Source organism: Gopherus flavomarginatus, chromosome 12 (genome assembly GCF_025201925.1).
Source record: "Gopherus flavomarginatus isolate rGopFla2 chromosome 12, rGopFla2.mat.asm, whole genome shotgun sequence".
NCBI classification, from domain to species: Eukaryota; Metazoa; Chordata; order Testudines; family Testudinidae; genus Gopherus; species Gopherus flavomarginatus.
In genome coordinates this window covers 2246121-2261582 of record NC_066628.1, presented here as the reverse complement: position 1 = coordinate 2261582, position 15462 = coordinate 2246121, and the positions used below count along the sequence as shown (strand labels likewise).

The following is a 15462-nucleotide window of genomic DNA, read 5'->3' as shown; positions in this document are numbered from 1 at the left end:
GGAGCCTCTATAAGAAAAAGACCCAAAAATTGGGACTGTCCCTATAAAATGGGACACCTGGTCACCCTACCCCTCCCACGCTGCCCTCGCTCCCCGACTCTCTCTGCCCGGATTGGCTTGGGGCTGGCAGCTGCGGGCACAGAGCTGAGCAGAGACAGACAAAGGGAGAAGTTGGCAGAGGGGTGTGGGCTGCGGAGGAAGTGAAAGCGCATTGGGATCCTGGGCCCCTCGTCCCACTGCCCTGACGCCCACCAGAGCCCGGATCTCCCTTTTCCTGCCAGGATGCTGCCCCCTCTGCTGCTCCTCCCCTGGGCATGGGGGGCCCTGACTGGTAAATGGGGACCCCCCCATGCCGTTTTTCCTACTGGGGAGGGTGGGGGTGGTGTAATGCCAGGCTGGGGCAGCACCACGCTGGGCTAGTGACCCTTGCCAGGGGTGAAAGAGGAGGGGGGAGGCGGGTTGGGGTCAGCAGGGAGCGTTAAGGAGACTCATTAATCTCTCTCCCCCCCTGCTTTATCCCCCATGTGTTTCCTCTCCTCTCCCCCCAGCCTCCCCTCCTGTACCCCCAGGGTCTCTCACCCTCCGGCTGCTCCAAACCATCATCTTCCACAACACCAGCTCCACGGACATGGCGGGGACGGCCCTGCTGGGCGACCTGGAGACCCACTCCCTGGACTGCAGCACCTGCGAGGTCCGTTTCCTGCAGCCCTGGGCCCAGCAGGGCCTGACCCCGAAGGAGTGGCAGTATCTGCAGAAGTTCATCTATAACAATCTGTCCATATTCATCTATCTGGTGAAGGAACTGGTTGAGGAGGAAGGAGAGGGCTGTGAGTATGGGGCGCTCTGAGGGGGTCCCTTCCCGCACCCACCGGGGAGCTGAGAACTGACACACTCACCGCAGCAACTGAGTTGTCATTGGGGGCAAGACAGCCAGTCCCGGGCCCTTACGGTGAGTGGAGCCAGTGTCCCCCAGAGGGGAAAGGCCCCATATCCCATTCTCCACCCCACTCAGCCAGTCCCCTGCTCTGGGGCCAGATTGTAGCCTGTGCGCCCCAGAGGGGAAAGGCCCCATGTCCCAGCCCCTGACCCTAGGCTCATGGTCTTTCACAACCACGTGCCCTACCAAAGCCCTTTGTCGAAGGAGGGGGAAGTGGAAACGAGGGGGGAGGCTGCTCAAGGTGCCACTTGTCCTGCCTGAACCGTGAAAACTGACACATGGGCAGGAAGTGCAGAGCTAAGCTAATGCCTCCCCCACCCTCCCAGCCAGCGCTGCCCCAGGGCATGGGACAGAACCCAGCTCGCCTCTGCTCAGCGGCTCAGCCCGGGGTCTGCGCTGGGTGTCTGATGCTGGAGCACTCAAAGCTTAACCACCTGCCCCCAAATTTGCTCCACAAAGTCTCCCCTGCACCTTGCTGGGGCGGAGCTAGTTTCACAGCAATCTGCCTGGGCACCTGTGTTGCACGACAGTGACAGCCGGCCGTGTGATCACAGCTCACAGAACCAAGGCCTGGGGACTTTTGTAACCTTCAGAAGCCAAACGTGTCCTTGCTACCGGTGCGGCTCTGAGCTCAGGGGAGCCTGAGGTGTTTGTTTATTGAGGCTCAGAGCCACAGTTTTCTCTAGAGCATCACAAATACCCTTCTAAATAATTAAGCATTTATTTGGGACGGGGTCTCTATCTATGGATCTGCCTGACATAGAGACCCCAAATTAGCCCCACAAACTCTGCCTCAGGCCCCGATGTCTCACAGCGATTGTCGAGCCAGTCCAACTATGCATGTGGAGGTTAGAACACTTTGAAAAATCACCTTTAAACAGAACCTGCAACATACCCTGACCTCAAGCCAGGGCCGCCCCACAATCCCGCCACCATCTTGTGGCCAAACGTCCTCATTGCACCTGACATTATGCCTTTATTTCCCCCCCCCCACCACCACCACCACTGTCCCGGTGACCTCTGGACGGCCTGTCCTCATCCCCCCTGTCCTTCCTGTTCCAGATCCCTTTGTTACCCAGTTCTCCATCGGCTGCGAGCTCCACCCCAACAGCACCTCAAGGCAATACTGTGATGCTGGGATGAACGGCGAGGACTTTGTCAGCTTTGACACGGACAGCGGCAAATGGGTCACTCGGCGGGGGGATAAACTGACGCTCAAAGCCCAGGAGATTCTTAACTGCAACAGAGTTGTGGACATCACGCTTCAGTTTCTCCTGAGAACGACGTGTGTTAGTCAGCTCAAGAGCTTTGTCCAGCATGGGAATGAGTCTCTGGCGAGGCAAGGTGAGGCCAGACACCAGTCCCTGCTTGCTGAGATGCAGCCACCTCTGGGGTGGGGCATGGGATCTATTTACATGGGGATCCCTTGCCTAGCTCTGAGGTGCTGCCACCTCTGGGTTAGGGCACAGGGCTATTTATACAGGGACCCCTTGGCTGATGTACAAATGTAGCTATATCTGGGGTGGAGCACATTAACTGTTCATAGCCGCACTGCACAGCAGTTTAGGACAGGAAGTGAAGAGGATTCTGTCACCACTGGTAACTGCAGGGAGCAGAACTGGGGTCTGGCAGGACAGCAGGGCCAACGCCTGACCCAGGGGAGTGGAGCTGGGCTTGGCTAGTGAGTCTCTGAGGCTCAGGCTGAATCGTCCCCTCTCCCCCGCCCCGTCTGTCTCCTCCTGTCTCAGAGAAGCCGGTCGCTGTGGTGTTTGCCCGAGCGCCTCCCCCAGCCGGGACCCCCGCGCCGGTACTGCTGGTTTGCCGGGTCACCGGTTTCTACCCCCGGCCCGTCCGCGTGGCCTGGCTGCAGGACGGGGAGGAGGTGGCGCCGGGCGGGCGGCTGAACTCCAGTGGGATCCTGCCCAATGCGGACCTGACCTACCAGCTGCGCAGCTCCCTGGCCGTGGAGCCAGGCGCCGGGCACAGCTACGCCTGCCGGGTGCAGCACAGCAGCCTGGGGGGCCAGAGCCTGCTCATCCCCTGGGGTAGGTGCACGTCCGTGGGGGGGGTCATGGTCTCTGGGGGCTTTTCCTGCATGTCCTCAGTGAGACGGGTGGGTGCAGGCTATGGGATTGGGGTGCAGGGAGGTCAAGGGTGTCGGTGAGTGTGTGGGGATGGACGGGGGGAAGCAGAGTGGAGGAACTGAGGGGCACCCGACTGGGACGGGGGGAGCAGGGTTGGGGCTGAGGGAGACGGGACAGGACTGGGATGGGGGAGTAGGATAGGGGCTGAGGGGAGCATGACTGGGACAGGGTAGAGAGAGCTGTGTGGAGTGGGGCAGGGGAGACAATGGGGCTGGGCGGGGGCTGGGGAGAGGGACAGGGTCAGGCGGGCATGAGACAGGGGAGCAGGACTGGAATGGGGGGAAGTTTAGGGGGTGGGACAGCAGGAGGAGCAATGGGAGTGGGATGACGGGGGAGGCTGAAGGAAGAGACTTAGGGTAGGGCAAGGCTGAGGTCTGTGGGTTGGGGAGCACATGGGGGACTGTGGGGGCGGTTGATGGAACAGCGTGGGGGGCTGAGGTGGATGGGTTCAGGGTGGGAGGTACAGAGGGACTACGTGGGAGGCAGAGGGAACAGAGTCCTTACTGCTGTCCATGTTCTGAGCATGGCACACACCTTCCCCCCATTTTACAGAGCAGAGCAGACCCTGGGGCCCCGGCCTGGCCGTGGGCATCACCCTGGGGGTTCTGGCCGTAGCCGCCGTGGCCGTGGTGCTTTGGCGGAGCAGACGCAGGTGAGTCCTCCCCTCTCGGGGGTGGGGGTGGGGCCGGTGACCCCCTAACCCATCCCCTCTGCTCTCTGCTTCCAGGGGCTGTCAGGATGTTAGACCAGGAGAGTCCAGAGACTGGGAGGCATGGCACAAGCCCAGGCGTGGGGATCAGCCCGTCTCTTAGGGACATGGACCTTGGAGCTGGATCCATGCCCAGCTCCATGAGGGCCGGTCTGGATCAAAGCGCTGGGAGATCAGGGCCCTGGTTGGGGGGTGGGACTCTCCTCCCTGTGGGATGTTTGGGGCACGTTGGACCCTTGGGGACCCTGTGGGATCGCTGGGATCCAGGAGCTGCAGGGAAGCAGCGCTGGCCTGTGCCATTCAATAAACCCTTCAGGGTGGGGCAGCCAAGGGGAAGAGGGTTTGAGCAGGGGTGCTGGGAGCCAGGACTCCTGAGGTCTATCCCCATTTCTGGGAGGGGAATGGAGATCCTGCTCAATCAATGGCAATAACCATTATTTATTAATTCTCATTTGCATGGAACAGCTGCATCCTCCCCTCAGGGCCTATTGGGGCCCCTGGCTGTGCATCACTGTCTGTTCCTGCAGCTCTGCCCTGCCCAGCTCCCATTTTTCTCTGGTCCTGATTTGTGATCAGACAGAAGGGGAGGGTGGGACATAGAGACAGGCGGGGCCACATGGGTGGGAGCAGACCCTGTTCCCGAGACCCCATCTCCCCGGGCCCAGAGAGTTAGACAATCCCTGTCTCTGTGCCCATGGGCGTTTCCCCTATGACATAGGGGTCCCAGCCCCACCCTGACCTCCTGGTTTGCTCCGTGACGGGGTTTTACCTCTCAGGCATTGAAATGAAACGGTTTGTGAATGAGCAGGAGCAGATGGCTGAGGTGGTGTCCCTGGAGCTGCTCCACAACGGAGACTGCACCTCCCAGATCCTGCTGGTGCTGGCGATGACCCCCCCGGCGCAGGGACGTCTACACCTGCCAGGTGGAGCACAGCAGCCTGCGGGGCCCCCTCACCATGCAGTGGGGTAAGAGCCTCTGAGTGTGGGGCAACCCCTGAGCCCACTGGGGCACCCCTAGCTCTGTGGAGCCCCTCAGGGGATGGGCCTGGCTCAGATCCCCATCCCCACCCCGGGGGCAGAGAGCGGGGACGTGACAAAGGGAAGGAAAAGCTGGGCTGAGCCCAAGCCACCCGTGCTCTTGTTTTCACAGAAGCACTGAGTGACTGCCAGGGGCAAGATGCTGGCTGGGGTCGGGGGCTCCGTTCTGGGGTTGCTCTTCATGGTCCTGGGATTGCTCGTCTGCTTGAGGAATAAGGAAGGTAAATGGCTCAGGGATGGGGCCGCCAGCCCCAGGAAATGAGTTCCCAGTGGGGCCATGACCCAGTGGCACTGGAGGGTTACACTCAAATGCTGATTCACCACAGTTTACTTTAGCTTCCCCTTCAGGCTCAAATCCAGTTTTCTAGCAACCGAGGAACTTCCTGCCCATCTCTCAGCCCACGTCCAGGAAGTGCGGAGCTAATCCCAGCCCCTGGCTTCCCATACATCTGAGTCAGACCTTTCAAACTCTGAGCTACGGTTGTGGCCTCCTGGCCTCCCCTCCACTTCTCCTCTCCTGGAACCTCAGGTTGTTACAGACACAGTTGAAGTGTTCACAAATCAATCAATTCCTCTCTAGTTATGAAACAAATACACTTCCCCTTTGAAAAGTATGGAGACCAAACTCACTTGAGAAACACACCAGAGACTGATAACTTCTGAGCCTGAATTTTGAGACTTTTTTATGCTACCCTCTAAGCTGCTTCCCTTTTTGCCTAAATGTGAGAAACAACGAGCAATAACTTCAGGTCAAAATCCTGAGTGGATGATGCTGATACCAGAGAAATTCCCCAGACTCCATTTTATATCCCTGGCTTCCATTTTAAGTTAGCAAGAGTCTTTCCTCTATTTGAAGCTGCGGGTCACATAGCTCTAAAAATAGAATTGGTGGGAAAACCAAAGTAGGGGAAAGGTCAGCAGATCATAACGCTGAGGTAAACCACGGCTGCAGGCTAAAATTAGATCACACCGTTTGGAATGTGGCCAGTTGTCATGTGCAAGAGAGTCCAGACGGGTCGGTCTAAAAGTCAGTGTGTCAGCCGACAGCCACGGGGTAGGTGGAGAGCGAGTGGTCGGTGAGAACAAGGAGAGAAAAGCAGAGAGGAGCTTCCCTGAGCCATCCATGCATCCGATAGCCGAATGGAGAGCTGACGGAGCAGCCGGAGAGTGTCCTGTCCTGTCCAGCAGCAGAGGGAGAAGACGCAGAAACCCAGGGAGAACACAGCGGGGCGAGAGCAAGCACAGGAGAAACAAGCATCAAGGGAGTCAATTGGCCGTAGCTCCATCCAAGTCAATGGGGCCAGATCCCTGCTGGGATCAGTCGGCCGTAGCGCTTCTGACTTCAGTGGAACGGATTTCCAGAAGCTCAGTACCTGGCCCCACTGGGCTCAGTAGAGGCATGGCCACTTGACGCCGGCTGGGATCTGGCCCTGAGGTTTTCCCTTAGCTTATTTTAAAACAGTTCTATCAAGTCAAACATTTCTGGAGAACAAGCGCTTGTGATAAAATGTTATTTCAAACTGTTTTAAATAAAGCACTTTTAATGAAAACTCTCTCCTGGGAAATGTTCTTTCGGTGCAAAAAATGACTTTCAACAGAAAAAATATCTATGTGAACTATTCTCGTTGACAAATACAATATCATTTTAAGAAGGAAAATTCTTTGGGAACAACGTTTCTCTTTAGCAAAAATATTTTCAGAAAAAAATCCTTGTGGAAAATGATGTGTTTTCCTGTGGACAGAAAGTGAGTGTGTGTGTATGTGTATATGTGTGTGTGTTTACATCCATATATAATAGCTGACACAGTATGCTCCACCCCAGTGCTAGCTGCATTTATAGGAAAAATAATGTTATATACATAAAAATATCTGTCAACCTTCACCCCACTGGTAGTTGCATTTATGGAACATATTTTCCTTTCCTAATATCAATGTTATTGAAACAAACACATTTGCTCTTGGAAAAATATATATATGTCTTGTGAATGTATGACACACCTTGCTAAGAGGAACGTTCTAGCAGAAAGAACGGAGTGAGTTTCTTCAAGCGTCTGACATTTTCCCAGTGCAAATGTGTTTGTTTTGAAAACACTGTAGGTCCAGACTCGGTGTAGGAGGAGCGATTGAAACAGAGACGAGGAGGTGATAGAAGGCTAGAAAATAAGACTGTTCACCCTGTGTCAAGCTACATGAGAAAGGGATGTTGGGTGCAATTTAAAGCACTCCCAGTTCAGAAGTTCAGAAAACAGATTTTTCCATCAATATTTTAACACTTGTTTTTCTCCTGAATTGGGACAAAAAGGTGACAAATTGGAAATTTGAATGGAAAGTAAAATTCTAGGTTAGCCCCCTCTTTCTGAGCCAGCCCACTTCCGTCACTGCCTGGATCACACCGGAAGCAGCTCCCCGCTCTCAGAGCGATTGGCTCAGGCTCTCTGCAGACTCAGGCATGGGTCCCACTCACCCTGTTAGAGAGATTTCTTTGCACCTGTGAGAGCTAGAAGCATTATTGGCAGTGCAAGCTGAGCACCTGGAGATCGACTCCAGCTCATGGGACGGAAACCGTGGTCTGTTATTTACGCATCGCACATGTCCCCGACTCCGACACTTCTGTAGCTGATTGTAACTCACCCCCTTCTCCAGCCTCACCTGCTGCCACCTTTGCAAAAGCTGCAGCCGTGCAAGATGCTGAATTTCCTGTTTCTCACCACGACACGCGGGGTGAACATGAAGACACAGCTCCAAGCAACTCGGCACTTTTCAGCCCACAACAGAAACTGCAGAAAGTACCAGTAATGAATGGATCACCCCCATGGGGCTAAGTGCTGCACAGACCCTTCCCCCGAGAAAGATCAGGGCCCCTGTCATGCCAGGCTCTGCACAGACCTGAACTGAAGGATGGCAAAGAGTCTGGACTCCTGAGTTCTCTCCCAGTTCTGGGAGGGGAGTGGGGACTAGTGGGTTAGAGTCAGGGGGGCCTGGGAGTCTTTTTCTGCAAGACCTCGCTTAACCAGAGCCTACGATAGAACCCAGGAGTCCTGACTCCCAGCCCTCCCCCCAGCTCCACCTCTCCTCATTCTCTCCCCACAGCTGCAGATAGATTCACAAGCACCCCTTGTCAAATTTAACACCCAAAGCAGGTCGTGAAACAACCAGGGTCAGTGGACAAAACAACACCCCAGGAAAGCAATGAACTACAGCCCTTCAACACAACCACCCCGTCTGCCCCTCCACTCTCAGACCCCTTCCCGGGAGCCCAACTACCGCCTGACAGCTTCACTCTGAGTCGCTAGACGCCATCCCTTCGCCGCCCACCCCTGTCCACAACCCTGTCCACAACCCTGTCATCTGAGGCCTAGGATTGCCAATCTGCCACCATTGTCCTGGAGTCTCCAGCAATTCAGGGTTAATCTCTAATTAAGGGTTATGTCATGGGACCGAACCCCCAGGAATACGTCCAACCAAAACTGGCCAGCCAAGCTGGGGGTGATTGGAGCGGCAGTGGGTGGGAGCAATGGCACATTGGCATGTCCCAGCCAGCGGAGATCAGGTCAGCCAAGAAAATATGACTTCCTGGAGGTAAAGGGAGATGGGAGGCGACCAAAAGGGGGGTGACTGAAATGCAGCAGCTGATGGAGAAGATTTTACCCACCCGCAGCCACATGTACAATTTGGTGGGGTCGCTTCGGACAGATGACTCCAAATTACCCCAAATTCCCATCACAGCTACCTGCAACCTGACAGCTCCCCCGAATATCGCTAGCCAGCAGTGTGGTGTAGCTATCGGCCAACCATTCAAGGTCGTGGAGCCAAGGACAGGTGTTGTTAGAAATGTCTTGTAACAGAGCCAATAAAAATGACGTGGAAAATTGACAGGGCCGGATCGCCGACCCACGGTGAGAATTCATACCCGTCGGCCCCCCTGGTGTGAGAGCAGAGCAGGGATTGGTGGCCCAGTGTAGGACGCAGCCCCGGCTGGGGAGCTGCTCCTGGGGACCATCGCCAAGCCAGGATGGTCCAGGAGGTGCCAGCTGCTGCTGTGCTGACCCCTGCACCAGGGTAGCCGGGCAGGGCATCAGACCACATGGTCCAGCTCTAAACACTCCAACTGCCCCAGTCTAAGTAAGAGGAATACTCCTCAGTCATATGCAGTACAGGGGCTAAGAGACACAGATGAATGTGGCTGATTATAGGGGCAGTGGAATGCATGCACACACACACATACACACACACACACCAGCCTGTCCCTCACACAGTGAATAGCACATGCTCAAACACACACACACGTATCCGGCCCTTGTCCCCCTCCTCTCGCTGCAGCCATCTCAGAGGCACTGACCACAAAACTTTCCACCGCCCCCTGCGGCTGACGCGTCCAGAGGATGCTGAGGCTGAGCTGAGCTGGCCTCACGGAGCCGTCCAGAGAGCAGGGACCATGGAGCAGCTGCCAGCCCTGAGCACCGTCCTCTGCATCGTCCTCCTCATTCCTACCTGGTAAGCAGGTACTAATTTAACGTGTTCATCCAGCCACCTACCCCATCTCTAGATCCATCTCTGTCCATCTGTCCATCTGCCCCACCCCTAGATCCATCTCTGTCTGTCCTTCTGTCCGTCTGCCCCACCCCTAGATCCATCTCTGTCTGTCCTTCTGTCCGTCTGCCCCACTCCTAGATCCATCTCTGTCTGTCTGTCTGCCCATCTGCCCCATCCCTAGATCCATCTCTGTCTGTCCTTCTGTCCGTCTGCCCCACTCCTAGATCCATCTCTGTCTGTCTGTCTGCCCATCTGCCCCATCTCTAGATCCATCTCTGTCCATCTGTCCATCTGCCCCACCCCTAGATCCATCTCTGTCTGTCCTTCTGTCAATCTGCACCACCCCTAGATCCATCTCTGTCTGTCCTTCTGTCCGTCTGCCCCACTCCTAGATCCATCTCTGTCTGTCTGTCTGCCCATCTGCCCCATCTCTAGATCCATCTCTGTCCATCTGTCCATCTGCACCACCCCTAGATCCATCTCTGTCTGTCCTTCTGTCCGTCTGCCCCACCCCTAGATCCATCTCTGTCTGTCCTTCTGTCCATCTGCCCCATCTCTAGATCCATCTCTGTCTGTCCTTCCAGGTGCCCGTGTGAGGGAGCTAATCTAAAGGCTGAGCTGACAGGTACCCCCCAGAGCTGCGTTATTTCGTTGTGGAGCGTTGGTAACTTTTTCACTTATTTTAAGTGTCCGTCTGCCCCACCCCTATACCCATCTCTGTCTGTCCACCTGCCCCACCCCTAAATCCATCTCTCTCTATCCTTCTGTCCATCTGCTCCACCCCTAGATCCATCTCTGTCTGTCCACCTTGTAGCCCAGAGGGCTAACCTGCTGGCTTGCTTTATTATGTTCTGCATTTATTTATTGGTTTGGTTGGTATATTTGCGTTGTACGTTTGCACTGGGTTACTTTGTTATGTTTGTCTGTAATGGGACCTACAGGCCTGTATCCTGTATGTTTAGCTTCAGCAAGTGAACATCAGTGTGGTTAAGTGAACTTAGTGACCTTAGGCTCAGATATCTGGCCTAACTGATACCCTTTTAGATTTTGGGGAACTAAACATGTTTAGCTAAGAAACTGGGGACTTCACAGTAACCACACGGGGCACGGCAGGAATGTGGAAGTAACAACCAGAAACCAGATTGGGAAAGAAGTAACAGGTGTGAGAATGAGCCAATTGGCATTAACACCTGTGAATACCCTGGCCTGTAGAATAAGTGAACCCCAATATTATGCAGGTGAGGACGTTAGATTTGGGCACAGAAGGTTGGGTACTAGCAGGAATATTCAAGATATTGCTGAGATTCTATAGGAAGGAAACCCACCATGTGCAGGCAGCTCCATCTTCTTCGGCTTTTGAGTTTCTCCACTGTCTGTTGTCAACTTCGCTTCTCGACATCCAACCCTTCAGCTCTATTGTCCACCCTCAGTCTTGAGCATCATCAGACCCACTTGGCAGGCCAGGGACAAGGCTGGCCCATTGTCTCCTACCACCAGGTGCCCGTGTGAGGGAGCTAATCTAAAGGCTGAGCTGACAGGTACCCCCCAGAGCTGCGTTATTTCGTTGTGGAGCGTTGGTAACTTTTTCACTTATTTTAATATGTTCCTATGGCTGCATTTTCTCCTCAGCCTGCGTGTCCTTGTCATCCACTTCAAAGGTCCTTACAAGATATTGAACTCACGGCATTTAATTCTGGGTGGCCTGATTCTGCGACAAGAACCTCCTCATCTTCTGGTCAGATCAATTGACAAGTCTGCAATAATATACCATCCTCTAAAATCAGGCAACAATCTACCCCATCTCTATAGATGCTTCTCTATCTGTCCATCCATCCTCCACCCTTAGATCCACCCCCATCTGTCCTTCTGTCTGTCTACCCCATTCCTACATCCATCTCCATCCATCCTCCACCTGTAGATTCATCTCTATCTGTCCATCCAGCCATTCATCCCTCCCCCTAGATCCTTCTTACCTATCTTTCTATCTATGTACCCATTCACCCCACCCCTAAATTAATATCTATCCATCCATAGCCCATCCCGGGGGCATCTGTATCTAGCTAGCTATCGTCCAGCCAAGATCCTGTCTATCTACAGATAGAGAACTAGGATAGCTATGGATCTGGGGTGGAGGATCGGTGCATGTATGGATGGATAGATACAGAAATGTCATTTCAGGTTAACCAGACATATTCTGTTTCCATAAAACTGAGGCATTTCATTTCAATTTTGACTCTTTTTTAATAATATAACATCAAACAAGTTTGGAAATTGAAAAATCAAACCATTCCCTTTGGACCCGCTCAAAACGCTTTTTCGTGCCACCCACCCCATTGCTAAACAAGTTCTTATCATTTCAATGAAATGACATTTTCCAAGGTACAAACGTTCCACTGGGAAACGTTGCCACCCACTGTAGCTTGGAGCACAAATTGTATAAAGTTGAGGCCTGTGTTTGCGGTGTACTTAAAACTGTTAAACTGACAACCTGCCACTTTAATTTGTAAAGTGGGTCTCTTGGGCCTGCTTGCAGCCTAGGGGTCTCCATGTGATCAGAGTCAGTCTGCAGAGACCCAGCCTAAACTAATGTGGGGTGAGTCATTCCTCTCTGCCTTAGGGAGCAGCCTCTTTTCTCTCTCTCCGTTTTGTGGGGTTTGTGCCTCAGGATTCTGAATTCTAGGAAATAAAGTAGTGTGACTCGCAATCCTCCTGCAAGAACATAAGAATGGCCCTACTGGTCCATCTAGCCCAGTCCACCTAGCTCAGTATCCCGTCTCTGACAGTGGCCAGTGCCAAATCCCTCAGACAGAATGAACAGAACAGGGCAGTTAGCAAGTGATCCATCCCTGTCATCCAGTCCCAGCTCCTGGCAGTCACAGGTTCAGAGACACCCAGAGCATGGGATTGCATCCCTGACCATCTTGGCCATTGATGGACCTATCCTCCAGGAACTTATCTAATTCCTTTTTGAGCTCATGATACTTTTGGCCTTCACAACATCCCCTGGCAGTGAGTTCCACAGGTTGACTGTGTTGTGTGAAGAAATACTTCTTCCTTGTTTTAAACCTGCTGCCTGTTAATTTTGACAGATGACCCCTTGTTCTTGTGTTATGTGAAGTGGTAATTAATACTTACATAGTCATTTTCTCCACACCATTCTTTATAGACCTCTATCATATCCCCCCCCTGCCTCCCGCCGCCCCTTACTCGTCTCTTTTCAAAGCTGATCAGTCCCAGGGTTTTTAATCTCTCCTTATACGAAAGCCGTTCCATACCCCTAATCATTTTTGTTGCCTTTTTCTGTACCTTTTCCAGATCTAATGTATCTTTTTTTGAGATGGGGCGACCAGAACTGCACACACTATTCAAGGTGTGGGCGCACCCTGGATTCATTTAACAGCATTATGATATTATCTCTTCCTTATCTAATGGTTCCTGCCATCCTGTTCGATTTTTGTCTGCCATTGCGCATTGAGTGGATGTTTTCAAAGAACTATCCATGATCTCTTTGAGATGTAACAGCTAAATTAGACCCCATCACTTTATATCTGTAGTTGGGATTATGTTTCCCAGTGGGCCTGACTTTGCATTTATCACCTTTGAGTTTCATCTGCCATTTCGTCGCCCAGTCTAGTGAGATCCCTTTGCAACTCTGCACAGTCTGTAACTGTCCTGAGGGATTTTACGTCTAACGTCTCTGTGAGCCTCTGCCGTGCACATAGCAGTGCTGATGTGGGGTCTCTGCTGGAGGTGGACGTGAAAGCCCTGTGCAGTGTGTGATCGAGTGTTGTGAGCAATAGGAAGGTGGGGCGGTCGCACAATTCTTTCCCCTTAGCTTCTTATCTCCGTGCTGCTAAGGCTTCGGGTGGCTGGGGAATGTCTCGATATCACTCATCGTAGTTTTCCTTTGCTGCTATAATGTTTATTTCCCTGGTTCACGAAGGTCTCACAGTCCTTCAGAGCCCTGCTGCCCTCCGAGCGTCCCCCGGTGAGACCGCGACACTTAACTGCTCCTTAGAGAACACACAGGGCAGCATGGCCAAAGTGACCTGGACCAGAGCACCCGGAGTCGTGCTGGATTCTGCCCATCCCTTCTATAGGGGGCGGCTCCGTATGTCCCACCTGGATCTGCTCCAGAAAGGGGAGGCCACACTAACCCTGTCGGAGCTGGAGCAGCGGGACTCTGGTCTCTACCAGTGTCACATCAGCATCCGCAAGGGAGAGAGCGGGACGGGAGCGGGCACCAAGCTGCTGGTGACGCGGAGAAACCAGAGTGACACAGGTGAGGTGGGGAACGCGGGCACGGGGCCTTCCTCTGCTCCGGCCCCAGCTCTGGCTAGCTGCGCCCGGGAGCTCCTGTACCAGGTCACCATCGCCCTGGGGCTCCTTCTCATCCTTGGCCTGGTGGCCACCCTCCTCCTGAAGAGACACCGAGGTACCAAACCGAAGCCTTCCCCCTGCTAACCTCCTGGCCCCCATGAGCCAGGGCCTGTGCTAGTGAACACACCTTAGCGGCCGTCTGTCCGCTGTGGTCCATGCTGGGCTGTCTGTCCATATATCCATCCCCCCGCCCCATCCTTCCTTCTCTCTCCGTCCCTAGATCTCTGCAGCTTCCCTCTTCACCCCAGAGTCTCTCTCTCACTCCCCCATTTTAACGTTCCTTCCTTCTCCCTTCTTCCACAGCACCGCCCCACTCGCAGCCCCACCGGCAGCAGCCGAAGGTGAGACAATGCAGGCTGGGCTCGGTTCCAGCCAGAGCTTGGGTCTGGTCTCTGGGTGCCAATAAGGACTGGTACAATACAGTGAGGGGAGAGAACCCAGGAGTCCTGGCTCACAGCCCCCACTAGACCCCACTCCCTTCCCAGAGCTGGGGAGAGAACCCAGAAGTCCTTACTCCCAACCCCTCCAATCTGGGGTAACACTGTGGGATTTTCTCCCTGAGAGCTGCCTAAATTGGCCAGAATTAAGAGACCAGATCTGGAGTGATGGCGTCCTCACTGTGTGTCTGTCCAACACAGGGCCAGGGCAGCCAGGTGGCCGCGGAAAGCGAGAACCTGCACTACGCAGAGATTGCAGTCCAGACCCCAGGACGCAGGGACCACACGTCCAACCACTCCCAGCGGCGGTGAGTCCCTCTGCACCCAGCACCACCTGAGTCCCTCACACCCAGAGCCACGCAGCCACCAGGGAATTCCCCACAGGAGGAGACCCTCACAGGGTTTGAGGGACAGCAGAAGAAAACTATCGGTGTGAAGGTCCCTGTGAACCCCAACAAAACCCAACTTGCCCTCTTTACGGCAGGGAATAATCTACTAGGGCATGGTCTTATCCTCAGGAAATGCCTTCTCCGGGGCCCCCTGAAGTACTGTATATATCACGTCCCTGGGCGTTATATTTCCCTGGCCTCTCTGGAGTGATTGCAACGCCTCCCTATGGAACCTGATCAGTGGGAGTAATTAACACAGCATTTGGTCCCTCTTCCTAACTGAGCGCGAAGGGAAACACTAGCCCACCTCAGCATCGTGTGGGTGATGGAATCGGTCTGAGTGACCAGCGTGACAGCTCCAGCCAGCTGGAGTTGCTCAAAGAAAGTTTTTTGTTTGTTTGTTTGTCTAAAAATTAAATAATTTGTTTGTGTGAAAAATTGTCTATTTTCAGACTTTTAAAAAAATGTGTTGCGTAAAACCTTTTCCTTTTCTCCACCACTTCCCTCTTCTCTTCAGTCCCCTACTGATGTTCCAAAATCTTACAATGATTTTTTTAAAATTTGGTTTTTAGAAAATCAACCTTTTTCTGAAAAAAAAAAATTATTTTGTTTTAAACATCATTTTTTTCCCAGTAAAAATGTGCCATTTTATCCCTGAAAATTGGGACACTTCCCTTCCCCCCCACCCAAAAACAAAACAAAAAATTTTTTAATGAAAATTTAATTTTTTTTCTGAAAATCTTTTTCCCCTGAAAATTGGAATTTTGTCCACCATGCAAATGTTTTGGGTTTTTTTTTAAATGAGTGTGGGAAGAAGGAAAAAGGGAGAAAAAGGAAGAACTAAATAAAAATCACTAGGGAAAATCCAACAATGTAGAGATGTAATTGAAAGACG

The 15462-nt window shown here is 53.2% G+C and overlaps 2 protein-coding genes across 2 annotated transcripts; both read left to right on the top strand.

Moving 5' to 3' along the window:
- The first annotated feature begins 161 nt into the window (after positions 1-161).
- Positions 162-6359, top strand: LOC127032419 (antigen-presenting glycoprotein CD1d-like). Its single transcript, XM_050919692.1, has 6 exons — positions 162-331; positions 549-827; positions 2000-2281; positions 2686-2982; positions 3634-3733; positions 4599-6359. The coding sequence occupies exons 1-6, from the start codon at positions 283-285 to the stop codon at positions 4678-4680; spliced, it is 1089 nt and encodes a 362-aa protein (XP_050775649.1). The 5' UTR covers positions 162-282; the 3' UTR covers positions 4681-6359.
- Positions 6360-9026: 2667 nt separating this feature from the next.
- LOC127033097 (natural cytotoxicity triggering receptor 3-like) lies at positions 9027-13825 on the top strand. Its single transcript, XM_050920900.1, has 2 exons — positions 9027-9330; positions 13305-13825. The coding sequence occupies exon 2, from the start codon at positions 13397-13399 to the stop codon at positions 13823-13825; it is 429 nt and encodes a 142-aa protein (XP_050776857.1). The 5' UTR covers positions 9027-9330; positions 13305-13396.
- The last annotated feature ends 1637 nt before the right edge of the window (positions 13826-15462 follow it).

Excerpts from the sequence above, each read along its gene's own strand:
- LOC127032419 (XM_050919692.1), top strand. The coding sequence starts at position 283 with ATGCTGCCCCCTCTGCTGCTCCTCCCCTGGGCATGGGGGGCCCTGACT. Across the intron at positions 332-548 it reads GGCATGGGGGGCCCTGACTG|CCTCCCCTCCTGTACCCCCA; the intron begins GTAAATGGGGAC and ends CTCTCCCCCCAG. Across the intron at positions 2,282-2,685 it reads TGAGTCTCTGGCGAGGCAAG|AGAAGCCGGTCGCTGTGGTG; the intron begins GTGAGGCCAGAC and ends CTCCTGTCTCAG.
- LOC127033097 (XM_050920900.1), top strand. The coding sequence starts at position 13,397 with ATGGCCAAAGTGACCTGGACCAGAGCACCCGGAGTCGTGCTGGATTCT.